The 26,777-nt window shown below is 38.8% G+C and overlaps 1 protein-coding gene across 2 annotated transcripts in view; it reads left to right on the forward strand.

Annotated features, from left to right (window-relative positions):
* NELL2 (neural EGFL like 2) overlaps window positions 1–26,777 on the forward strand; it is a 286,020-nt gene that overhangs the window by 119,884 nt on the left and 139,359 nt on the right. For both annotated transcript variants that reach the window (XM_036019152.1, XM_036019153.1), the window contains exon 14: window positions 17,336–17,461. In XM_036019152.1, coding sequence (XP_035875045.1) covers window positions 17,336–17,461 — 126 coding nt within the window. The remainder of the gene's footprint in view (window positions 1–17,335; window positions 17,462–26,777) is intronic.

Raw genomic sequence — 26,777 nt, forward strand, 5'->3', positions numbered from 1 at the left:
CTTCTAAGAAATTAGACTTTTCATTATGTACAAAAATAAGCAAGTAGTAATTTGTAAGTATATAAATTTTATTTACTAAATCTGTGGGGTTGTTTAATAATGTGACTATAATTCAGACTATTTTTACTGCAGTTTACTTGATCAGCATTAAAATAGCATTGGTAAAATGTTGGGGTTCATTTATTTATCTAACAAATATTCACTGCATACCTACTTTGTTTAAGGCTAGGCTAGAGGTGAAACAGGAAATAAGAAATAATGACTGACATTCTCTCAGGCAAGACGGATAATAAACAGATCATTACACCAAAGGACATCGAATTGTATGTGTGGCAAATACCCTGAAAGAGCGGAGAAATAGGTTAAGAGGGGGTCTGATATGGATCAGTGGTAGTGCTTGAAGAAACGGTTTTTTTGTGTGTGCTGTTGTTTGTTTGTTTTCTGAAATCTGAAAATAAGTAAAAAGAAGCCAGGTCTATAAATAAGGGTGGGATTGAAGGGAATTTCCTAGGTGGAAAAATCAGCATGTGTAAAGGCTTGTAGGAGGAAAGAAGTACTTTGTCAGAACCGAAGGAAGGCAGAGAGCAAGGGAGAAGTACCCGATGAGGCTGATGGTGGGGAGCAGGTCCTTGAAGGGCACAGTAAAGACAAAGGGTTTCATGGTAAGAACAAGGGGAAGCCAGGAGAAGTTTTGGGTAGAGGAGTGCCATGATCATATTTGTGAAGTCAGAGGTCAGGTCGATGCCCCTGTAAGCCAAGGAACACCAAAGGTTTCCAGCAAAGCACCAAAATTAGGCAAGAGGCATGGAGTGAATTGTCCCTCACAGCCTGCAGAAGGAACCAGCCCTCCGACCCCTTGATTTTGCCTACAGAATTGTGAGACAAATTTCTGTTCCTTACACCACCAGTTATGGTATTCCACAGTAGCCCTAGCAAAGTAATGCAATCTGAAACAAATACTTTTTGCTTTTTGGTCTAACTCTTCATGATTTAATTATCCTTCTAGACTGCTTAATTTTTTTTCTTTGAAGATTTTCTTGATGGATGAAGTGCACAGAGTTTTAATCTCTCAGATCAATTTTTAAAGTTTTAGATGACTGAAGAATTAGTACCTTGTTTTGTCCAGTTGTTATATACATATATGCAATAAATAAATACTATATTATTTATTAAGGGGTTCATGCATGTGTGTGTGTATGTAAGCATTTCTCCCACCTATAATATGTGTTTTGTGGTCATAGACTGTTTATTTTTTTTGAATTATCCCAACATACTACAATAGAGACAGCCAAAGGAAGGGTTTAAGATATGTTTGTTTATTGATGCTTTGAGATGCTTAGATATGCTGAACAGATGGATTCCTTTAGGCAACCTCACCACCAAAGAATTATTCTGGAAATAGGCATTGAACTTATTGAATGTGTTTATATTGTACAGAAAAAGTCTTAATTGTCTATTGATTTTTATAACTAAATACCAGTCATTATTTATTAAATTATGTGGGCACTGATAAATGGCATGCATTTAAAAGGACTACAAATACCTATTTTTTTCCACCCATCATATCACAAAAAACACTGTCTCCTCCCACCTGACTTCTGTCCTTTCAATGCAGGCCTTTAGCTAATGATATCTCTTCTACCTTTTTCTTCTGCATTTCAGAAGATTTTAGCCTATGTACTAAGTAATGTGAACATAACAATGAAAACATGTAACTTCAGTATATTACTATTTTTTAAATTTTCCTTCCTGCTGTTTGTCAATAAGACTATAATAAAAGACAGAATCAATGATTTTTTAAAATTTTTAAATTTATTTTCAGACAGAGGGAAAGGGAGGGGAAAAGAGAGAGAGAGAAGCACTGATGTGTGAGAGAAACATCAGTTGGCTGCCCCAGGGACTTGCCCTGACTGGGAACCGAACCAGTGACCTCTCACTTTGTGGGACCACGTCCAATCCACTGAGCCATGTGGGTCAAGGCAACACCTGTTATTAATAACCAAATGCTTCTTTACATGCATTTAAAATGCCTTCCACATAAAACATTTTACTTCACCCAGCAGTTTTATGATGCAGACATTATTATAATCTCCTGTTTTGTGGTCCAGAAAGCTGAAGAGCTTTGAAATGAAATGATTTGCCCAAAATCACTTACCCAGACAGTAAACAGTAAACTCAGGGTCCAAATTTATGTCATCTATCTTCAAATTTGGTGCTTAAAAATTTTTACTGCTTTTAATTTTTAGATAGCTAAACTAATTCTTGTTTTTAGAAATAAGAGTAGCATATAGATTTTTCTTTAGAAAGACATTTTTAAAGTGGTTAACTGGCTTTAAAAATTGAGTATTTCTGAAAAGAAGAAAAATCTCTCTAGTTCATTCAGAAAGCATCTCATGGCATTACAGAAACTGTAATGAGGTGAGAGCATAATATATAACCCAGGCAGGAAGACAATAGGAAAACAAACTCCCTCTCATTCTGTCCCTCCTGCTCCTCCCCTCCCCGCTCCCTCCCTTTGTCCTTGCTCCTCCCTTCTTTCCTCCTCCCTCCCTCCATTCCTTTCTCCCTTCCTTCCTTTTTTCTTAGCTGTTACCACTTCACAATTAATTAATTTAGTGGTGAATTCCTGACGTAGCAAGCATCTGTGTATCATTAACTATGGAATATAGGGCTAATCTGAGAGGATTTCTTTAAGAGTAAGATGAGTGATAGCCTCCCAGAGTTACTCAAAGAGGTATGAAGTGAAAGATGTTGAATGAGCTCAAGTTTTTTATTGTAAACCCAGCACACAAGCCCCCACTGGAGCTAATGGGAGGCATGTTTAACAGAGTGGGGATAAATAACCAGAGGACTAAGCCCTGTGGGATTAATTAGGGAATTATAGCAGACACTGTAGCTTTCAAAACTATGGTTGATGATACAGATTCTCTGTGGTGTGTATGGTAGAGTGTCTTAAATATAAAAGTCCAAGGATACTGTATTAATTAGAGTTCTCCAGAAAAGCAGAACCAAAAGGACATGTAGCACCCACCACCCCTCCATCTGCAGCTTCACCTTCTGTGGTTTCAGTTACCCGCAGTCAACCATTGTTTGAACACATTAAGTGGAAAACTCCAGAAAGAAACAACTCACAAATTTTATGTTGAGCACCATTCTGAGGATGAAACCTTGTGATATCCTGCCCTGAACATGAATCATCTCTTTGTCCAGTACCTGTGCATTAGTCACTCAGTGGCCGCCTGGGTTATCAGATCCACTGTTGCGGTACTGCAGTGCTTAGGTCCCAGTGAGCCTTACTTTACTGAATAATGGGCCCAAAGTGAGGGTGTAAGATGCTGGCAACTCAGATATGCCAAAGAGCAGCTATAAAGTGCTTTAAATTGAAAAGGTGAAAGTTTTTGATGTAATAAGGAAAGAAAAAATTGTATGCTGAGGTTGCTAAGAACACATCTTTTATCTATGAAATTGCCTAATTTGTAAGTTAAGCTTTATTACAGGTATATACATCTAGGAAAAATATATATAGGGTATATGTAGGGTTTGGTAGTATCTGTGATTTCTGGTATTTATTCACTGGGGGTCTTGGAACATATCTCCCACAAATAAAGGTTACTATGTATATAAATAGAGATATAGACATTGAAATAGAGAGATACCATAGAGACTTGGTTTATGTGATTATGAAAGTTGGGAAGTCCCAAGATCTGCACTCAACAGGACAACCAGGAGAGCTCAGGGTGTAATTTTGGCAAAGTCCAAAGACCAAGGACCAGGCGAGCCTTTGGTATATGTTCCAGTTTCAGGGGCAAAGACGACCAGGGTCCCAGCTGATCAGGCAGGCAGGCAGTTTCCCTTCCGTTCTGTTCAGGTTTGGGGTTGACTGGGTGGGACGCACTCACATTGGGCCGGGCAGTCTGCTGTAGTCAGTCTATCAATTTAAATGTGAGTCTCACCCAGAAGCACCCTCACAGACACCCCAGAATGAAGTCTGACCAAATGACCAGTCACCCTGTGGCCTAGTCAAGTTGACATCCAAAACTAACCATTATAGTTACAAGTTAAGGGGAAAAAAGAGAAGAGCAAATGCAGTTTTGATGTTTCCAAATATGAGTTGGCTTTTTAATGACATCGTGTATTCATCTAATCAAGTGAAAAAGTTGCAACATAAAATAGCTTTTGAAATTAACATGATAACAGAAATATTAAAGTGTTTTTAGGTTTTGAAGAACATTTATTTAACAGGTTTACAATGCAGAGGAAATGTCTGGTTTTTAAAAAATTTTCATGAAAATCGTTTCTTCTCCAATTGAGGAGTTTTGGTGCAAAAGTCCAGGAAGATCCAAATCAAGTGACACAGCTAAATTTGAACTTGGAGTAGCCATTCTGGGGGGAGGGGGAGGTTATTTATCTTTTAGTCTCTGATATGAACAACTTCGGCTTCAGCTTTCTCTGACCCCAAACCAATTTCCATTCGTTTGCAAACTTGAACACCATTACTATACACAACTCAGAGAAAAGAAGCATTTTTTTCTTTTGTAAGGGTCTCCTCTGATATGAAGGAAAGACTTTAAATTTTTAAGATCAAACCTAATAAAGATTAAACTTCTCTGAATTTCTTCGTAGGGATAGTTTCTCGTGTAAAGCAGTTGAAGAAGCAATCAAGGCTACCCAAATACTATTCTTTTGAAACAAAACACCATAGTTGTGTGACTTTCACAGGCAGCTGAGTTTTTTCGCCCCAAGAATGCACTCCTCCAGAAAATGCTCATATAAGCCTATGGGAGTTTATGATCACTTTGGATGTATAGAGAAGAAATCATAAATCAGTCGTTAATTAGTGAGGCATCAATGTATGAAATAGGATTAAGAACAAGCACTTGGGATTTTGATTTATGATTGGCTTCTCTCATTAGAATTCATAGAGAGACTCTGTTCAGCATTCATTTATTCACAGTATTTCTTGAGTGCCTACTATGTGCTAGGTCTTGAGTGGGTGCCAGTCACACAGCCATGAGCAAAACTGACTAAGCCCTTGCTCTCGTGGAGCCGACTCCACTGGAGGTAGCATTTAAAGTCTTTGCCCATTTCCAAGACGCAGAAGAACATGAGAATTGTGATTGATGTTTTTGTGCTTTGTTAAAATAACGAGTACTGTCCTTATACTCTTTGGCAGTTGTTTTTAAGACTTCAGTACTCAGCATGTTGGTCTAAGCATCAATTGTATGGATCATTACCTGGGAGTTGGTGAGAAATGCAGAATCTCATACTTTATCTCAGAATTACCAAGTCAGAACCTGGATGTTAACAAGATCTCCAGGTCATTCTTACAGGTCCGGAAGTTTGAAGAGCACTGGCCAAAGGCATAGAGTTTATTAGTTTATTATCTTGATGATTTGGTAGCTATCCAGTGTTCTCCAGCCAGACGCTCAACTGGAGAGGGATGTCAGTGTTCACAGTATCAGCTTATTGTCATCAGGGTACAATGTGGTTTCCTCAGCCTGTGATTCAAGTTGCATCAGAATCACCCGAGGAGCTTGTTAAATAAAAATGCATATTCCTGGATGCAACCTCCTTAATATTTTTTAAGTCACAGTTGGGTCCCCCAAATCTGCATTTTTACAAGTGATTATGTACATTAAAGTTTAATGGGACTGTTGTAGACTAATTTTTCAAAAATCATTGTTTCTTAGTTTCCAGTTCATGTGCCCCTGCCCAGAAAGATGAATCGTTGAGGCTGTTCAGTCACATGCATATTCTTGTGCATCACAGTGGTGTTAGTCTACACGAGGCTTTCTCAACCTGGGCACTACTGACATTTTGGACTGGAGAATTCTTTGTTATGGGTGCTGTCCTGTGCATTTTAGGATGTTTAGCAGCATCCTTGGCTTCTGCTTACTAGATGCCAGTAACATTCCTGTGTCCCCCCCCCCCCCCACTCCCAGTTGTGATAACAAAAATGTCTTCAGACATTGCCAAATTTCCGATGGCGGGAGAAATTGTTCCCAGTGGAGAAACATTGGTTTAAGCTAAGTAAAGAAGAGGAACGTGACTATATGTGAGTGTGATACCTTCCCCCAGGGTGTGTTTGTATCATTTGATTGTCTTCAGGGTGTTTGGTTTTATGCCAGGAGTGAAGAGGGCTTCATGGATATAAGCCTGGGAGGGCTGCCTGGGTCCTTGGGCTGGTTTTCGTGCTGAATGGTGGGAGAGACATAATGTGATGATGAGGAAGAGGATACACTCTTATATTCAGTATATTAAGAAGGCTAATGTAGGACCTAGGTCCCAAAGAACAAAAGAAAATTAGGTAGAGGGCATTTATTTTTCTACTTTTGAGTAGCTTTGAATGTGCTATAGAGACTGAGGACAATGCTTTGTGCTGGTGTCTCGAGAGTTTTGTAGCTTTGGGGATGTAAGCTTCTTTTATTTCGTAAACAGTTCATTTTTATTGTAGTTTTTCCATTACCATTTGTTTTCCCCTCTTCTACCCCACCCCTAGCCCTGGGGAGTTTCTTTTAAAGAGACAAAAGTAGGGACACAGAGATACATACTAGTTTTGGCAGAGACTCAGAATGTGGAAAAGGCCCAGAGGATGTCCCGGGCAGGGTGGTGGGCAGTGATGGTATGTAGGTGTTGACTTATTCCCAAACCCATGGAAACACTGGAGGCACACCCAGAAGTAACTGGGGAGATGCTGAAGGGAGGCTGCAGATTCATCAGCAGCCAAGGACATTTGTATCCATAGCTTATAGCATTATTGAATTTCTGGTATGGTTTTTAGATTTCTTTGGCCCACTGTTCTCACCAAATTGCTTACCTTTGCATTTCTTTGTAGTATGATATAATGGAAGCATTTACTGTCTGCCAGTGTTAAACAAGTACTTATATTCGTCACACTTTTGCTAGTCAATTGTTTCAATGATGAAAACCAAATCAGAAAAAAATACTTTTTTATATACTCCCTGTGCATAAAAAGTCATGAACAGATTGAACCAGCAAGCATAATAGAGACAGACTCAGATAGAGACCAAGCTGACAGCTTTGCGGGGTGAGGAGGGAGCGGAGGGATTGAGGAAAAAAAAGAGAGAGAACTCTTGAACACAGACGACAGTGAGGTGATCTGTGATTGCAGAGGGGAGGGGGATGGGCAGAGGTGGAAGATGATACGCGGGGAGAAATGGCGAGGGAAAATATAAAATAAAGTAAACCAGAAAAGGTCCTTCTGGTACCTGCGTGGATACTTTGTAGATTTATATGTGCAATTGCCTGTAATTATTTTTTAAAATACAAGTCAGAAGAAATTTGGGGGTTTAATAGACAAATTAATGTGTTTGATCAAATGAAAATCTTTCCATTTTGAAAAATGCAGGAAGTTCTGGAAGAATATTACACAAAGAAAGAATATTACATGAAGGACTTGGATTTTATTCTTACCTCTGCTATTTTACTTATGGTGGGAATTTGTGCAAATCAGTATCTCTGAGCCCCAGTCTCCTCATTTGTTAAATGGGAGAATTTGTCTCGTGAGGTTGGTGGCAAGTGGAGGATACATAAGATTAAGTATGTGAAAATGCCTTCCAAAAACTAAGTCCTTGGTAAAAATTTGTCATTAAATCTGTGTACCTAACATATGTTTATTACTACCAGTGTGTCAGTCAGTTCATGCAATATGAATTCAGCTTTGGAACTCAGAGTTCATACCATTGGTATATTGAAAACTTGAGGTAACAATACCTTAGAGTCCATGTGATGATATCATCTATTTGAAGCCAATTGTAATAAGATCTTCGGCTACATCAGTAACTAAGTTACCAAGGTTTATTTCCAGAACCAGATTACTTTATGCCTAATTCCTTTCTGGTCTGAATAATATTCGAACCAGTTCTTCAATAAAGAGTATGTATTGTGCATCTTAATTTACATATTATGTGGTAAGATTTTAAATGTGACTATGGGAATTCATGTTATTTTTCTGTATATGCATAGCAGGTTAAAATACTTGATAGTTACATATGCATATACTTGTTTATTATTATCGGGGAGAAAATGTCTGCTTAGAATTAAACAATTCATTTAAAATTAATTGCAGGTGTCTTAGGTGAAGCAGCAGTTCATTATCACTTTTTCATTAAAGAAATGAAAATTATTTTTTAAGCCACCTCCCTGGAAAATAATTCAATTGAAGTGACAAGAGGCATGATATGATTAAAATTTTTAATAATTTAATTGATGGAAAAGTCTTTTTGCAACTCCATCAAGGTCAAGTATAACTTAGAGATTAAATTATAAATACCAGCTTTATCTTGCCTCCCAAGAATTTCAAATCATATGTTCTACTTATGTTTATTTATTAAAAGTGTTGCAGTCAATTAACAAATGCTTGCTTGAAACAAAACACAACTATTAGCATTCCTTTTACAGTTCTCTTCCTCCTTTTATGTATTCATTGGCTTTCGAAAAGAAGAACCACCTCCAATAGAAAAGGCTTAGAGACAGGCAGTAGAAGTTTGAGCATGATGAATGGTAGGGAAATGGCTACAAATATATCAGGATTGCACAAATAAAACAAATCTGACTTTGATTCAAAGGTTCTGAGATGATGTTTGGTATCTGCTGTCCAAACCTGTGATGCTAAGAAGAAAAATGAAATGACATGGGCAAAGCATCAGACGTTGGATTAAATGTTAGTTTTATTATTAATATTATGAATAGAAATAAGAATGTGTTTTTAGGAGACAACAATATCCCTTGATCAGGGGTGCCAGTTAGGCACAAATTAAATAAATGTGTGAGAGAGGGGTGAGAGATTTGAGTTGTGTGTTGGAGAAGGACTTGGATTGTTTAAGCGAATGACCTTCCTAAGCAGAAAAAGAGCCCCATGTGTTTGGACAGAGGGGGAAACTGGTGCTTCCTTTAGTGAACATGAAACATTGATTAAGAGACAAGCACCTGATACATCTGAATTATATCTCTTAATCACTGGTATGATATAAAAACAGATCCCTGAGATTTAATAGTAGGTAAGAATACTTTCATTTTTACTTTCTTTTTTTTTTCAGTTGTTTAGGATTTGGGTTTTTGTTTGTTTGTTTGTTTGCTTTTAAGATTTTATTTATTTTATTTTTTAGAGAGGGAAGGGAGGGAGAAAGAGAGAGAGAGAGAAACATCAATGTGGGGTTGCTGGGGGTCATGGCCTGTAACCCAGGCATGTGCCCTGACTGGGAATCAAACCTGCAACACTTTGATTCACAGCCCGTGCTCAATCCACTGAGCTACGCCAGCCAGGGCTTCATTTTTACTTTCTATTCCATTTTAAATTTCCCTCAAGTAATTTTTCACTAATATGAAGAATGTGCTCCCAAATGCATTTTTATAAATTGTTCATATCCTTAAAGGACAATGTAACAGTGAAGAAATTGAACTGAAATTTTAGAACATATACATTGTTTGTACCACGTTGTTGTGAGGTCATTCCTCCTAATCAACATTAAACATTGATTCACATTGGCAAATTTAGCAATGTAATTTAGTCAGTGCCTTATGTATAAATGAGCTATTGGAAACCAGTGGCTTTGTATCTCTCATGCAAACACTGGTGTAATGTTTAGATTAATAACTCTGAATAGGCAGCAATTTGGATATTGTAGTGAGTGAAACCCTTGTTTTGGCAAAATAAATATATATTTATTAAATCAGTTTTTAATATTTAAAAATACTAATCTTCCTGGAAAGAGTGTCATTCAACTTGATGAATTTTCAGATTCAACAATCCAAGGCAATCTTTCAAATGAGCCTGTTTGTTCCCTAGTTTCATGGTTTACTAACTCTAGCCATGAATAAGCACAGACAAAAAGTGCAGAAGTAGAGACAGATGGAATCCCCATGGCCCAAGAAGTTAGGGAGATACTGTGGAGGAATTGGGACTTCATCTGGGCCTTGAAGAGTGAATCCAATTTGTATTGGCAGAGAAGAGAAAGCAAAGAGAAAAAGCAAGACATGTTTGGAGTTTCTCTGCAACAGGAGGCTTATATCCAGCAGTGTTACTAGATTAAACTGCAAAGATGGGGCCAGATTGTGGAGGAATAATGGTGGGTTATGTGGAGTGATTCTACTCTAGATTTGCCAACCACGAGCTTACAGCAAAATTCTCAACTTTACACAAGTTCCTTGGCTGTGAAAAGGGGCAACTCGATCTGTACCCTGTAGGTCATAGAGTTTTTGTGGGAATTAACATATCCTACTTATGTATATGCACTGGAAGAATCAAAGTGTTACAGATATGTCAAGTGGTAGATCTGTGCATGCTTACCAGCCTTGGCTGGGTACTGTTCTCTGCTTGGTAGTTTTACTGTGCAACCCAGCTCAGTTTGCTCTCACTTCCTACAATAATTATTTCAAACCTTTACTGTTCCCTGTAAACCTTTGGCTCTACCCATTCTCTTATTCTCAGCAGATACCTCCTTTACCGACAAAACAAACAGTAACTTCTTCGTCCTCCTGCTTCCATCACATAACCCACATGCTTCACACTCACCCTGTCTTCCCTCTCCCTACTCTCAGTGGAATAGACGCCACTTCTAGGAGTAATGGGTCCATCTGACTACTGAATCTCATCTCTTCCTGTCTGCAGAGGAATCTTGCCATGTATTATTCACTCCTTTCTTTTTTTTTTAAAGATTTTATTTATTTATTTTTAGAGAGGGAAGGGAGAGAGAGAGAAAGAGAGAGAGAGAGAGAGAGAGAGAGGGGGAGAGAGAGAGAGAGAGAGAAACATCAATGTGTGGTTGCTGGGGGTTATGGCCTGCAACCCAGGCATGTACCCTGGCTGGGAATCGAACCTGGGACACTTTGGTTCTCAGCCTGCGCTCAATCCACTGAGCTACTCCAGCCAGGGCCTTATTCACTCCTTTCCATCAGCATTTAAATATGATCAAGTTTCTCCCTAAACCCTACACCCCCTTCCGGTTTTTGTGTAATTGCTTCTCTTCTTCTTTATAGCCAGATTCCTTGAAGGTGTGATCTATTTTCAGTGTCTCCATTTCTTCAAGTTAGACACTCCCTGTAATCCACTTCAGCCTAGATATCCATCCCAAGTCCCCTCCAAACTACTCTTACTAAGGTCACTGTTAACTTACCTTTCAGTCTGTATCTTGCTTGACCTCTAGGTAGGAATTAATTCTATTGATCACTCCCTCCTTCAAACAGTTATTTATGTTGTCTTCATGATGCTACATTATATTGATCAGGGATCAGACTTGCAAACAACAGAATTCACTCTGGCAGTTTAAACAGAAAAGGAATATATTGAGGGGTGTTAGGTGGCCCTCAATATATGTGGGAGGACAGCACCTGATATTTAGCTGATATTTAGCCAGGACAACACCTACCACACCTGGGTACAAATACCACTACATCTTCCTCTTGCTGTCAACGCCACAACTCACAGAAATATTGCATACTTTTCACTAATGACACCAGGACTGGACTCCCAAAGCCAGGCCATTGCTACTATCCTACGTGCTGAATGCTTTCTCCATTACACCTGTTAGAAGAAAGAGTTCACAACCTTGCTTAGAGTCAAAAGTTCTCTTCTGAACTGCAATGCTGCATGAGTGCCCCCGATTGCAGGCCTAGATTACAGGCCTGTGTCTCAGCTGCCAAGTACTGAAAATCTGAATTCTGATTTCTTCCTTGGGCAGATGGGAATTTCCCCAAATATAGAAGGTGTGTTGAACACTCTTTTAATTTTTCAGTATTCTTTCTTTGGTTGCCCCTCAAATGCTGAAGTCAACCAGGACTCCATTTTCATTTTTCTTCTTATTCTGCACCCTCTCTGTGGGTGATGTTGTCTAACAACATGGCTTTTATTACCTTCTTTGTGCTTAGGACTCCCAAATATGGACCTCCAGCCCTGTCCTCTCTCCTGAGCTCTAGGTCCACAGCTGCCTCTTGGACAAGTCTACTTCAATGCATCATAAACACCTCAAATTCAACATATTCCTCTGTCATCCAAATGTATTCTTCCAGTTCCCCATGTTAAATACCCACCCAGTTGTTAAGAAAGGAAGATGTTATCATTGAGATCTTCCCTCCCCCATCTGTAGTTATCCAGTCAGTCCCCGGGTGCATTTGGTTGTGGATACCATATATATATTTTTAAATCTGACACACTCTTTCCATATTCAAATAGAATATACTGCCACAGACACAGGAACCCAAATTATTAAGTGAGCTTCCTCCTAACTTCCAGTTTTGCTCTTCTCTAAGCCATCCTCTACCTTGCAAGTAAAAAGGTCTTGCTTACCAACTCATGTCACCTCATTTGCCTCCTTGACATCCGTCAGAGGGGAAGCAGTCTCTCCCACCCCCATGCTTGTGCTTCTGTGAGTGTAGATTATCTTTCGAAGATTGCACAGGAAATTGGTAACAGTGGCCGACTCGGGGATTAGGAGTGGGACAATGGTGTGGCTAGGTCCCAGGCTTATTTTTATTGTGCATTCTATTGTGTCTTTAAAATTTGATACCCTGTGCACATAGGATGTGTTAAAAACTGATTTAAAAAACTTCAATAGATTCCCACTGATCATAGGATAATATCAAACTCTTTCACATGGTTTGTAAGCTCTCCACACAAAATAGCTCCTGCTTACTTCATTCGCCACATCGAATGTTTTGCTATTCTTTGAATATCTCAAATGCTCTCACTTTTCAGCATTTACACACAGTTCCTTGTTTGAAGTGCCCTTTTCTTTCCCCTCTCAACTGGTTAATTCTCCTTCTCCCTTAGACCTGTGCTTAGATGTCACATCCTTCTGGAAGCTTTGTCTTGCTGTACGACCGGATTTGAAACTCTCACTCCCCCTCACCCCTCAGATGGCACTATTCTTATTAAAACTCCCATAACATTTTAAAAATCATTATTTGTCTCTCTTGTCAGAAAGACCATAAGCTCTGCAAGGACAAGTACTACAGCTGTTTTATTGAAGACTATGCCATTGATGTCAAAATGAATATATATTGGGCATAGTAGGGATTCAATAAATATTACTTACATGGATAAACTACTCACATTTTTGTGTCCTCCGCCTCTTAGTTTTTCATCTGTTCATCTGTTCCCAAAGGCATATGGTATTATTTTATGATCCACTCTCAGCCCTGTCTCAAATTTTTTTGGCATGTTTACATATATATTTATATGCATATAAATATATATATATTTAAATTCACGAATCTGAAAGCTAGGAATAATATATCCTATTAATAGTAGTAAGAACGCTGACACAGCTTTTACTCTTCTTGAAGAATGTACCATACAACATAGAATGAATGATTTTTTTAAAAAATGAAATAAATGTATGGTTGTTTTGAGATGTCAAAAAGTCATATGTTTTAGTCACATATGATAGATATAGTTTTTAATACATAAAATTAACATTTGGTAAACTCATTAATGCCACTGACTTAAAAGCATGGTTCCTGGCAATTCCTTTAAATGTTAGCTTATTTGTAAATGACATTTTAATTTATTCTTTACTGATTTTTCACTGAGCAGCCTACTTATACTGGCAAATTTTTATATTTTAAAAAATATTAATCTTCCCAAGTGGAACTCTGGTTTACGAATTGTTATTGATCTCTTTGCCAACTTTGCCAAGAGAGTTTTTCACAGCTGCTGGGCCAAGACTTAGCAGTAATCCATCCTGATCTGTATTAGTCTTCAGCAGGTGAATTCCTGCCATTGAGCTGCGTGACTTCAAGATTTTATTGGCTGAGCAAAAGGCATTAGTGTTCATTAACATGCTAATATAATCCTTTTACAGGGCAAAATGAGATAAATGTCTTAGAAATACGGCATGCTTTTTTTCATTTCTTTTTAAGGAATGGTGTCAGTGAGAAGGCACTGGCGGGGAGCTGGGTAGTGTGGCCAGAAGCACATGGGGAGGAGCATCATGCCCGGGGACCCACTGACTCCACGGCTATTTTGGAGACCAGCCTCTAGGCCAAAAGGAGCATTAACTTGGACCTGGGGTCTGGAAATAGTGTTTTCATTATGATTGCCACTCATTAATTGTTTAAACTTTTGCTTTATGAAAGATATTCAAAGAACACAGATTTGATTCAATTAATCCTTTTCTAAAAGCTTCCCCATTTCACATAGGGATGAAGTCCAAAGTTTTTATGTGACCACAAAAGTGTCGTGACCTGATCCCTGCTGCCTCTTTAATTTGTCTCCAGTGTCTCTGTGCTTCCAGTTCTTCCATGCAAATGGCTGGGGTTCAGTTAGATGATTTCTAAAGTTCCTTTCAGGTCTAAAAATCTATGATTCTCAATAATTACAAAGTTGTCTCAGCTTTTAGATAGGATAAAAGGGAATTTATAAATTTATAAATTCTTGTTTTTAAAATAGATCAGCTTGAATTATCCTGAGGCAAGAATACTTGTTCAAGTATAAGAAATATTCAAGTATAAGAAATGTTCAAGTTTACTTCTGCTTTTTAAGTTTGGCAGAGCCTGACTGTATATTCTACAAAATTCTGGAGAATCAGATTTTCTACTGCAAGCAGATAGATCATGTTCTCTTTGTTACAGTTGTAAAGTATGAGGGCTGGTAATGACTTGGAAATGACTAGTCTTTGCTTTTATGGAGGATGGAATTAATGTCCAGAGAGATGAAATGCCTGTCAGGTCTATAATAGAGCCGAAGACTAAACTAGGCTTCTTCATTCCCACTTCAGTGTTCTTCCACTGTACAAGACTGTTTCATCACGATGGCTTATGCTCACTGTTCCTACAAAGATCCCACGTCTGAGTAAGTGCCTGCAGGGCGTACTGGAAAGAAAGTCTCACTCTGCGAGGTTGAGGTCCAAGGCAGACCATTATGAATGAGGATTCTTATCTTTTTCATTCCAGATGAAAAGCCATGAAAGGATTCATTGATTCATTCAGCAGATACTCAGTGAGGGCCAGGCTTTGTTCTCGAACAAGGTCTCTATCCTCTTGAATGTTATATTCCAATAAAAAAGGACAACAGATATTCCAATAAAAATAGACAACAGAAATATTAACAAATAGTTTAATAGGGTCCGTTGGGTACTCTTAGATACTGATAAATAATATGGAAAAACTGGGACTGGGGATGTTACTTTAAATTTATTGACCACAAAAGACTCAGAATTTTATTGATTCATGAATATATATATGTCTCTCCTTAATTGTACCTCTCTTATCAACTGCAATTGCACCATCTTACCAACCCTTATGAGGTTTATTTTTCTATGCCATTTCCCCATTCCCTTCCTCTAAATGCTTTAATAGCTTCACATTAGAAAAAATAAGGCATCTTTCTCATATTTGCTGGACAATTAAGTTTAGTCACATGGTCTCCTATCTCATAACTGTGTTTCCATTTCCTCTTTCTGTATACACTGCAATCAAATGGAATATTTGTGGTTTCTCAACATTCTATATTTCCCTGCCTATGCTGTCTGCACTAGACTTGAATCTCAATAGCACTCCCTCTCATCTTTGAGCATCTTTATTTGACAGAAAACTCTCTTCTGTGGTGGCTCCCTCCAACTTTGTGCAAATCTGACACTTGAAGCCTACTTCTTCAAAATCCACCTCAAACCCTGCTACACCATCAAACTTTCCCTGGTTGTCTTTGCTCTCAGTCATCAATCTTCCCCTGAATACCACTTTTATTTTTGCTTTTTTATTCACTTAGCATATAAGACCTCATGTTGTTATTTGTGTAATTATGTTCTGGCTTCTTTATTTTGTTATCATTTGCTAGGTTGGGGGAGGAAAGAGTTAGAAAATGATTCATATCACTAAATATAAATTCCCAAATGTGTTCTACATTCCCAGGTGCTCAGAACAAACAAGCTCTGTATTCCTAAAAAGTTGGTTGCTGCCTATTTAATGCACATTGAATGTGCTTCTGTTGTATACTGTGCATCACTTTATAACATCATTTAGGTGTTATTTCTCCAGCTAGAATTTGTTTTTGTTACATAATGTAGTAATACTTGGGCATGGTGCATGTCCATTACATATTTGTCAAAGGAATGATTGAATGACTGATTTAAAAAAGCAACAACTAGATACTTCAGAGTCTGTAATTTGCCCATGTTCATTGTGAATTTAAGGAGGGGATGTGGGAAGCACAGTAGTACCATGGTCCTGAAACCTATTTCACCATGCGATACTCTGTTTTCAAGGAACTGTGAATCTCTTTCGAGTACTGCTCTCTAAAATCCAGGCTGAAAACAGAAGGTGCATAACTGGATAACGATAATGATTATATTACTGTAATGTTTCCTGGATTGTAAGTCCTCTCAAGAGAGGGTCTGTGCTTTAACTATCTTCATACTAAATTTTAGAAGGGTTGTTAAAAGCCACATGGTTCAGCAAGGCATCCTTTGCTGGAATCCCGATAGCATGTCCAGCTCATGTGTGAATATTTGGCAGGAAGCTATCTTCCATGGCAACCCTCCCCAACTTGGTGCAGTGCTCTCTGCTTAGGACAAAGTTATATTGATGTATACTTGATCCCCAGTACCATCCACCTGTGGTTGTAGTTCTAACTCTTAGGGTCATCAATATGACTCAAAATCCAGGAAAGACTTGGACATAGAAACATTCAATAAAGTGTAACGAATGGAATTGAATTGTGAGAGTTTGACTAAGTTTTTGAATTGGGATTTGGAACTAACGTATACCCTGGACTAAGTTTCAATATGATTTTCCATTGGATTACTTTTTAGTCTTGTCATTTTTGTGCCTGTGAGTATCTGCATATGTAAATGGGAACGACATTTATTTAGCTTTGCAGTTTTAATATATAAATGTGGCTCTTTGGGGAGTTTCTTTTCTGAAGATGGGTCATGAGAAATTTAAAAAGGCAATTGGCGATTAGGCATACAGTGTTGATATGATGTGTGTTGGTATTTTACTACTTTTCCTATCACAATACTGCTTCAGGAAATAGGCAGGACATTTCATATCTCTTGGTCATGACTCCAGTATTTCTATGTGATTCAGATCCTTCAAGTTCCTAAAAGGCTTCACATTGACTAGGTTCTTTGTTTTTGCTTTATGACCCAACTTTGCATTTTCTCTGGCCATACAATAGCTTAAAAGGGAAACCTCTATGAAAAGAAATCAGATAGGGCAATGTCTCCCAACAGTCTGGCCTGTAGACCAACAGCAAACAACCATTAGAGCAAATGCCTTTCAATGAGGAACTGTTGTGCTCTCCCTACCAAAGAAAATTATAGATAAACTTCAGAATATTGGCTGCTGTTGACCTCTTTGCCCTACCTTTTCTTCTCAGACATCGATGAGTGTGCTGAGGGGCGCCATTACTGCCGGGAGAACACCATGTGCGTCAACACGCCGGGCTCCTTCATGTGCGTCTGTCGAACTGGGTATATCAGAATCGATGATTACTCATGTACAGGTAAGTAGTGGCTCCTTATGAAATACAGTCTTTCTGTGTCTTAAATCTACTTTCAAAGGTTTCTAAAAGAAACTCAGTTTTGGAGGGGAAGTTTGCCATTAATACTCCCTTACAAGAAAACAAGTCATAAACAATAGCATATGGTTTTGATTTGATAGTTATTGTGAATCTGATGTAAGGAAAGGGATGCCTGCTTGTTCTGGATGAGTAGTATGCTCCCTGTTAGGAAGGTAAAGAAAAACTTAAAAACCAAATTAATATTATAATAATTTAAAACCCAGACTGTCCTTATGCTTGTATGAATTCTATGGGAAATCTAAGAAACAACTCTTAAAGAGTAGGTTTCCTTTATATGACAATTGATGTTTGAATGGAGGAATAGTAACATAAATAATGTGAAATGTTTCAGAAATAGATTCTTGGAGTGCTAGAAAATGGGAATGTTAAAGAAAATTGAGCTTCTTTATATCTCTGGGCAAGGCCCAGAGTAACCATATCACAGAAATTTTGCTTAGGTTTATTCTATGAAATATCATATCAGGACCCTTCAGCACCACCCAGAGTCCTGCTCAGGGATACCCTGAGGGTTAGTAATGTCTTTAAATGGCCCTGGGGTAAGACAACTGATCAAGTTCATATTGTATGGGCTCCTACCTGTGGGATATGAAAGAAAAAAGTGCTGGAAGAATAGATCGAAGACTATGGAGTTTGAGAAAATGTGGATGTGAAATAAAATGTTCCTTTGGTTTCTTTTATTTTTTTAAGTATATGAAAGATAAAAGTGGCATATTTTAGAAAAACATGTCACTTTTTACTGTACCTCCAACTTTATAATTTTTGTCAGAGTGATTGTAAATAATACTGAGAGGTTCCTAGGGAAAATAAGAATCTATAATAAAAGTTTTACTTTATGCCTTTGTGTCTTCTTCTAAGTGTTGTAGTGAACATACTACTTGATAGCCTGTTTATCAGTTACAGCAAATGGAAGGTCCTGCCTCTAAATTTAAATATAGTATTCACATTAAAAAATGATGGGAAAAAACAATGAGAAATGACTTCTTAATCAATGGAAATAATGAAAGATGTTCTGGGGAAAGAAAATATATATTCTGCCAGTGGATTTACAAATTCTTGCTTTTTGTATGTGTGTCAGTTCATCCTAAACGTTTCCACATTATGGGGAAAATTGTGTACTTTTTCTTTAGACAAAATTTTTTTCAAAGATTCTATTTACTTACTTTTAGAGAGAGGAGAAAAGAGGGAAAGAAGGAGAGAAACATCAGTGTGTGGTTGCCTGCCATGAACCCCCTACTAGGGACCTAGCCTACAACCCAGGCATGTGCCCTGACTGGGAATCCAACCAGCAACCCTTTGGTTCAGTCCACTGAGGCACACCAGCCAGGGCTCTTTAGACAAAATTTAATCACACTTAGTGGCAGTGTATCTTGAAGGAGGACTACAGAGATATTTTCCAATGTAAAGGAATATAAAAGAATGAGTTTTAATAAATACACAGTTTGTTAGAGTATTGATAATGTCAGTAAGCCTGAGTTCCAAGGAAGTGGTTAACGACAATGAAAAAGACTGAGATAAAACCGCTGCCTCCCAGAGAGCGGGATTTCAAGATGTGCTCATTAAAAATAAGAGTGCCAGCAATTTCCAAGGAATCTGCTGATTCTTTGGCATTGAAGACTTAAAAAGCTTTGTACATTTTTGTACTTCTTAGTGATCCTTTTTGTCTTTCTTATATTCTTTAAAAATGTTAGCTACTTTAAGGGAGAGTACATGACACATAATTTGGCCTAGTGTTGAATGAGGAGTGTTTCTCTGGAGCAGGATATTTTCAAGAGGTTCATTTTCATTCTGAGCCTGTCTGTTGGCTGTAAATTCAAGGAACAGTTTAGCTGTCATCCATTACAGAGAATTTCCTGCTTTGGCTTTGCCATTCCCAGAGCATTTTCCTTCCAAATAAAATCCCACAAGTTACTGTTTGTTTTCGAGTACTTTCAGAGAATTTTCCCTTCTGATTCCAAAGGACCTAATGATGTAAATTAAGTATCCCTTTGTGAAAATGAGAAGCAAGGCCAAAATTATTTTAAGAAAAGCTGTTCAGGCCATGATTTTTGTGCCTAAGGAACCAGAGCCAAGAATTTCAAGAGCTGGCACATGACGGATGGCTTTCCTTCACGATGCACCAGCACTCCCGACTCACACCACTGTTTCTGTGCTTTCCTTGATGAGAGCCTTTCTGGCCCTTACATTTCCTGTCTACTACAAGTAGGTCTACAAATTTGAGAATTTACATTCTTATGTAAAAGCTGGGTTTTTTTTAGGGAATATGAATGGGTTTTATTTTATAGCCCCAGGTCAGATGATCGTTGACAAAACTCTTTAGGTTAGACTATACCAGGTCAGCCCGTATTCAGGATTCCTGCAACGGAAATGGCAGTTTAACTTCTACCACTTTGCATCTTTTTCTCCACACTTTTCTGTTAGCATCTGTGCAAACACCTTGAGGAAATGACACTGGCGGAGGTTTGCCTTGTGGCCAATGGCATCTAGGCTGTGTGTTTTCAAGTTCCCATGAGACCAGAGCAGGACTTCATTTCTCTGATAGAAACTGGGATTTATGTCTCTGAATTTTAGTAACAGGCACTCACATATTCACAGTAGAAGGCCTTCCAGAATAAATGTCAAGACACCACTGCAGGGCCATTCTTCGATATTCACGGCTGAGCTCTTGGAGTTCTGATTTTGTTTTGCTCCTGTGTTCCTGCCCAGTTTTCCTGTCAGAGAGCCCCTTGTAACAACTGACGTGCTCAACCCTGTACCCAGCAGACTCACCAACTTGCTTACCCCACCTGAAATTAATCATAGACACTCTAATTTAAAGAAGAATCCAAGTGCGATACACTGTACTTTATAGTCACGAGCTTTGATCAATAAAAGAAGCCGTTTTCACTTTTATAACCCTGTAGCTCTGGAGCAGAAATTATGTATGCTGCAGAATAATTACCTTCCATAGTTGGTAGCATGGCACAGATTTTTATTTCAGTTTTAGATGATTTGAATTATGTTTTCCTCATGATCATAAAATTTTGGAGATGGAAGAATTCTTAAGAATAGTCTCATCCAAACTCCTTTCACAAATGGGGGGAAACCAAGGCTCAGAGAGACTGATTGCCTTACTCAAGGTCATAATTAGTGAGAACCAGTAAGAAGAAAGAAGATGAGCCTCCTTATTCTTGTCTCTGATATTTGTCATCATTTGTTTAATTTGCAACCCAACAAAAATAAATAAGGGGGAAAGATTTATATTTTATGTGGAAATACATTATTCACTTTATAATGTTCATTAATTAAACTGCCTTTCTTAGAGATTGTTTCAGTTCATTAGCTACAACTCCAAGACAAATTATTCCCCTACAGATTTTATAATAATAGTCCTAAATCAGAATCAATAGAATAATTACAAATCACCATTTTCTGGGTCTCTGACTGTATTATTTGAGTACAGTTACAATAATGACTCAGTTGTACCATTTGTGCAAATGATGTAGCAGTGTATGCTCTTCTAAACTCATTAATATAGTTTTCCTTCCAGTGAGGGTATATTGTTTTTCTTAGTTAAGGCTTCATAATCTCTCTTCTGCTTATATATTTTTTCTGTTCTCATAGAGGAAAGCATGGGTATGCCTGCAAGAAAGGAAAAAAGAAGAAGAGGGAGAGAAGGAGGGACAGAGAGAAGGGAGAGAAAGAAAGAGGGGAAGAAGGAAAGAAGGGGAGAAAAGACAAAGGAAGGGGATGGAAGAGAAGGAAAGGGTTTGGTTCTCATGTGCTAGGATATTAGAAGCCCATTTTTCAATATCTCTGTAAAAATAACTTTTATGCATAACAAATGGCTTTCTTGGGTCACTCATATAAACATTCATTAAATTTGGCAAATATGTTTCAGTCTTATTGGGCATGTCTGCTTCCAGTTGGCCTTGTATAATGAACAAAGAATAAAATATCTCTAGAATGAGAGATAAAAATCAATAATTTTGGAGTTGTCAAAGGATAAAACAAATTGATTTCAGACCCTCCTGAAATGTCTGTCTGCTCTGATTAACAGTGAAAAAACAGAGCTCTGATTCTTCCTTGTGTCGGTGAGCATGACATCTTCCCACCCTTTCGCAGTTCTTTAGAGCAGGATCAGAAGAAGGGAAAGGCAGACGGGTAGAAGGAATGGAAAAAGTCTTGTCTGGCTTAGGGAGAAAACAGATTCTTTCGGGCAGTGGTTTTTTAACAGGGGGGATTTCACCTTCCATCTGCCAGAGGACATGTGACAATGTCTGGAGAAATTTGTGTTTGTCACAACTGTGGGGAAAGGGAATTGCTGCTGGCCTCTGGTAGGTAGAGGCCACAGAGATTGCCAAACATCCCATAATATTATTATTATTAGACTAGTGAGCATCTTGGTAAAACGTCTTAGTTTTCTGGAACCATTTCAACTGGAAGCTTTTTTTATGATTACTTCCCAGCTGAGTCATTAATCTGTGTCTAGTACCAGATAGCCCTTCAAAACAGAGAGTTATATGACCCAAAAGGTCCATAGTGCCAAGGCTGAGAAATTCAGTTTTAGGTTCATCCAATCAAAATTTTGAGTTATATACTTTCTTTTAAACTTTTCCTTGTTTTTCTTCAAGTTTCTTTTAGGCCCCATATCGTGATGGCTTTGCTCACTTCTTATGATGCCCTTGTATTGGCCTTTGGCCTTTCCCTTATTAAAGACCTGTTCTTGGCTTAACCTGAGGCCACGATTCTCCAGTGGTGAAACTGCAGGCCTCAGCAGAGGCGGCAGAGGGCTTTCCCAGGGCTCCGTAAATGACCTCTCTTGATGCCTGCTCAATGTGCCGTCCGCTGGCCCGGATTGCTACTGTCGTCCAGGGCCTTTTCAGGATGGCTCTGGTCCCTGTCACACATCAAAGAAGGTTCATAAAGTGTCTACACTAAGCACAAGGAATTCTACTAGATACTGGATATTTGTTGTTAAAGAGCCTCGTGTGCTGTTCCCCAAGGAGTTTTACTTCTAAAAGTACTTACCTTTTTATAGCGTTGAATACTCCTGGTGCTTACATTTTATGGTCTTGTTATAGTTACTTGCTCTCTGACATGGTCAATACTGAGTTTTTTAAATCATTACCACCATCCTATTTGTCAGGCTTATTTAGACAGAGTCATGAATTTTATGATGATATTGTTTTCTTTTTTACTGTTGGTTTCCCAGCATTTTCAAAGGTCTTGGATACCATTGTCACGCACAAAGGTTACAGGGAAAGATTTACGACTTTGCAACTGACGCCTAGACTTGAAATCGCTGTGACCCGTGTGCGCCCTTCCCTCACAGGGCTGCCTCCTGTGTTTCTCTTTCAAGTGTTCTGTCAAGCCCTGTTGGAAAAAATAATTTGTGTAAAGTGTTTAAAGAGATAATATTTTGGAAAGGCAACAATACATTATTCTTTTTTATTCTATATTCTTCCCAAAAGAATTTCACTTGAAGCTGGTAATTTATTGTACGGATAGACAACAACTTCATTATCAGGTATTTAGAAATAGCTCTGGATGGATTTATCAAAATTGCAAGCAGAGAACAAGACAGACAATTCATAATTCACTGCGTGTGCCATGATAATTACTGGTGCATACACAGTAACGTAGGTAAGAATGCTGTGGGTGAGGGCACAGGGGCAAGGGGGCCACAAGCAGCACAGGGAAGAGAGAATGATGATAAAGAACAGGAATTGAAAGGAAGCAGATCAGCTTTCACCAAAAAACCCTAAATAAACAAGGTTATTTTAAAGTCATAAAATGCCTTGGCAGTTTATCTTTAGTAAAATGCCTAGCAAAGGGGAAACCTTTAGTAAATGTTACCTCTGGTAATTGCTATTGTTACTGCTATGATTAGATGAGCTCTCCTCTTGAAGATGCATCTTATTTCCCGGGGATCGTTTCAATTGGGCCCTTTTCTCTGGTTGTTTTCCAAGTTATCATTTTCGTAAAGTAGATAGCTTTGCTGGAGCAATGGATTCAACATGCCATTGTTTATTCAACTGTACTTATTATGTACTGTGAATAGGGGCTTAAAAAAGAAAAAGGACCCTTGGTGTAATTGAGTAGCACTTTCTCTGGAAGTTAGAGAAAATCCTTCCGTAGGAGGATTTTCCTTAGGACCCAGGAGGCTCCTGTTGTTCTTGGGAACAAATGTGAGACGGAGATTCCCTGGGGGAGGTGGATGCAGCCAGGGCCCTACCCTGGACACTGATCTGCCCAGAGCAGAGAATATGAGCTGTGAAGAATTGGTGAGTCTGGTCCGTGCTCACGCAGGGTGGATTTTATAAGCCCGGCTGCTGCTGTGTGGGTTTCCTTTCTAAGGAACCATGGTCAGCAGTCTGACAATCTCACCATCTGGGCACTAGTTGCCATGGCTATTGGGAAAGACTTTTGCATTTTTATGAACAACCACTCCACATTTTCTTCTCGTGGAGTCAGCATTGCAAAATATGACAAAATTGTGGACTATTTCATGAAACATGATCATCAGACAACTTGAAAATTTAAAATGTGGTCCCTAAAGCTAAAAAAATGCCTTACCCATCTCCTTGAGTTCACTATATACTATTACACTAGGTAGTTATTATTGAGTTATTTGAAAATATAACATGATTACAAAAAGCAAATGAAAATGGCAAGTCCCAGGACTCAAAGAATTTAAGATGAAAAGCTATTTCTGAACAAACATAATCAAGAAAGCATCTTTAGAAGAACACAGACTGTAGTTACCAGGAAGGGTTAATGTTCAGAGAACCACAGGCCCCATTTGGAAAACGCACAGAGAACAGAAGTGAGGCTTGTCTGTGCAGTTAGTGAGGAGGCCAAGGCAATGTGCTTATCTTTTCTGAAACACATATGTGCATGCATACAATTAGCAGCCAGCTCAAAATGAAGCAGGCTCAAAGGCTCAGGGAGCTGACTTGCCTTTTGAAAGATGAAAGCTTGGAAAGAAGTCTGTGCTATCTGAATCTGTCAGCTCCAATGTAGTGGTTTCCAGGCTTGTCGGAGCCTTTACGCAGCATCGCGGTGCAGCCGCTGTATCCATGTATGACCTCCAGCCAGCTGTGGTTTGATCATCAGAGCAGCCAGTGGAGGTGTCCACACCAGCCTGCCTCTGTGCAAGCCCACCTGAGCACTGCGATGATGGCAGCCGCCTCATTAGCCAGCCTCACCTGCTTTGACTTGGTTAGTCAGTAAACCCAAATTCACCTTTGTCTCAAATGTCTGTATTATTTGAGTTTTATTTTGAGATTTTTATATGAAAGGCACAGACTGGAAAACCCACATAGGGGAATAAAAAGATTATGCATGGCAGGAGTGTGATAATAGTGGTGTCTTAGCAACAGACAGGTATGGAGGACAGGATTGTTGAAGCTGAGGTTCAGCAGATACCTTTCATTTCCTTCCTTGGTTGTTGGCTTTGAACCGTTAGCCAGAATGAAAGTTTGACCTTCCTGTGCCTCTTTGTCTGAGTGTCCCATGGAACCGAGTTCATCTTCTGGTTCTGCTGCTGAGCTTACCCTGCAATGGGTGTGTGACCTCCTCATGACATTGCCTGTCTCAGCGCTGTCCTTCCCTGCCCAACCCCCTGGAGTCAGGGAGCATCTACTGTTGGCTGTGTCACATTCAGGCCATGGGTTTGGGCTCTGAGGGTGCATTTCTTCTCTCAAACCTGGAGCCTTGTCTCTGCCATGCACTTCTGCCAGGGGAGGGAGAACCACACTGATTGCTGGGATTTCTTCATATAACTTCTGATGCCATATAAGAGGCTTCCTTTTGCTTAAATGAAGTTCTTTTATCACAGGGAATACTATTGCGTTAGTCGTCTACTGCTGCATAACAAATAATTCCAACATTTAGCAGGTTAAAGCAACACACATTTATTGTCTCGCAGTCAGTGTCTGTGGATCAGGAATCTGGGCCTGGAATGGCCAAGTCCCCTCTGCTTCAGGGTCTCTCATAAGGCAGCATTCGGAGTGTCCTCAGGAGCTAGGGAAGGATTTTTTTCCAAGTTTACCAATATTGTTATTGGCAGATTAAATTTCTCATTGGCTGTTGACGTAGGGCCTTTTGAACATGGCAGCTTACTTCATCAAAGCTAGTAAGAGAGAGCACCTGCTAGCAGGATGGAAATCATCATCTTTGGCAACCTAAGCACAGAAGTGACACCCTGTTACCTTCATGTTAGTATATTCGTGATAAGCAAATCTCTAGGTCCAGCCTGTTCTAAAGGGAGGGAGTTGCACACAGGCATGGATATCGGAAGGCAGATATCATTGGGACCATCTTAAATACCGCCTACTGCCGACGTTGAATATTATATGCAGTTAATCAGAACTAACCCATTTCAGCTAAGTACCAATGAAGAGCCCAGATTGGAGAATAAGAGTCAAGAGAAAGTATAAAAATATGTTGTGTAAGAACTGTGCATGAGCAGTTGTGCAAAACTCATGAGATGTCACACATTTGTTTTATTTTCTTTGCACCAGAGCTTTGACATAGATGCATGGTAGTGTTATTGTCCAGTGGAATAGATGGAGGTCATGGAAATGAAGGACTACAGCGCGATGTGGCACATTCTGTAACTAAGAAATGTGCAGAGAGCTGTTGGGAGCCCAGCAGAGGCAGTGAGTAAGCCGGTTTAAGCCCAAATACAGGCAGGCATCTTTTAAATTGCAGTATTTAAGGATGAACAGACATTCCAGAAGAGAAAGAAGTGAGAGGAGACATTTCAGGAAGAAGGAAGAGTAGGTACAAAAGTACAGGTTGTTTTATAATAGCAAGTTTAGTGTGGCTGGAATTGTAAGAGACAAAGCCAGAAAATTCTATAGAAAATTATAAGACATGCTCCATGGTTTCTGAAACATTTCTCTCAGGCTGTGCTTGTTCTAATTGTGCTTGTTCACTTTGAAGTGACAATGCTTTATTTTTTTTTGTTTTATGTTATTTTTCTTTTGTGCCAGAACGTTGTTTATTAAATAGATGTGTCTAACAATGATGACATTGAATGAATCAAGGTGGTATGTTCTTTCATTTCAAAGAGAAATGAAATGCGCTGTCAGTATTTTTAGAACTCCATGAGAGCAAATTTTCATTGTAGCCTAATGAGAATTGATTTGAGAACTTTTTTAGAATGAAATTATAACCATTAAATTACTACCTGAGGCATTTTTATACAATAGATTTGCATATACATGCTCATTAAATGTTATGAAATGCAACA

Source organism: Phyllostomus discolor, chromosome 2 (genome assembly GCF_004126475.2).
Source record: "Phyllostomus discolor isolate MPI-MPIP mPhyDis1 chromosome 2, mPhyDis1.pri.v3, whole genome shotgun sequence".
Classification (NCBI taxonomy): domain Eukaryota; kingdom Metazoa; phylum Chordata; class Mammalia; order Chiroptera; family Phyllostomidae; genus Phyllostomus; species Phyllostomus discolor.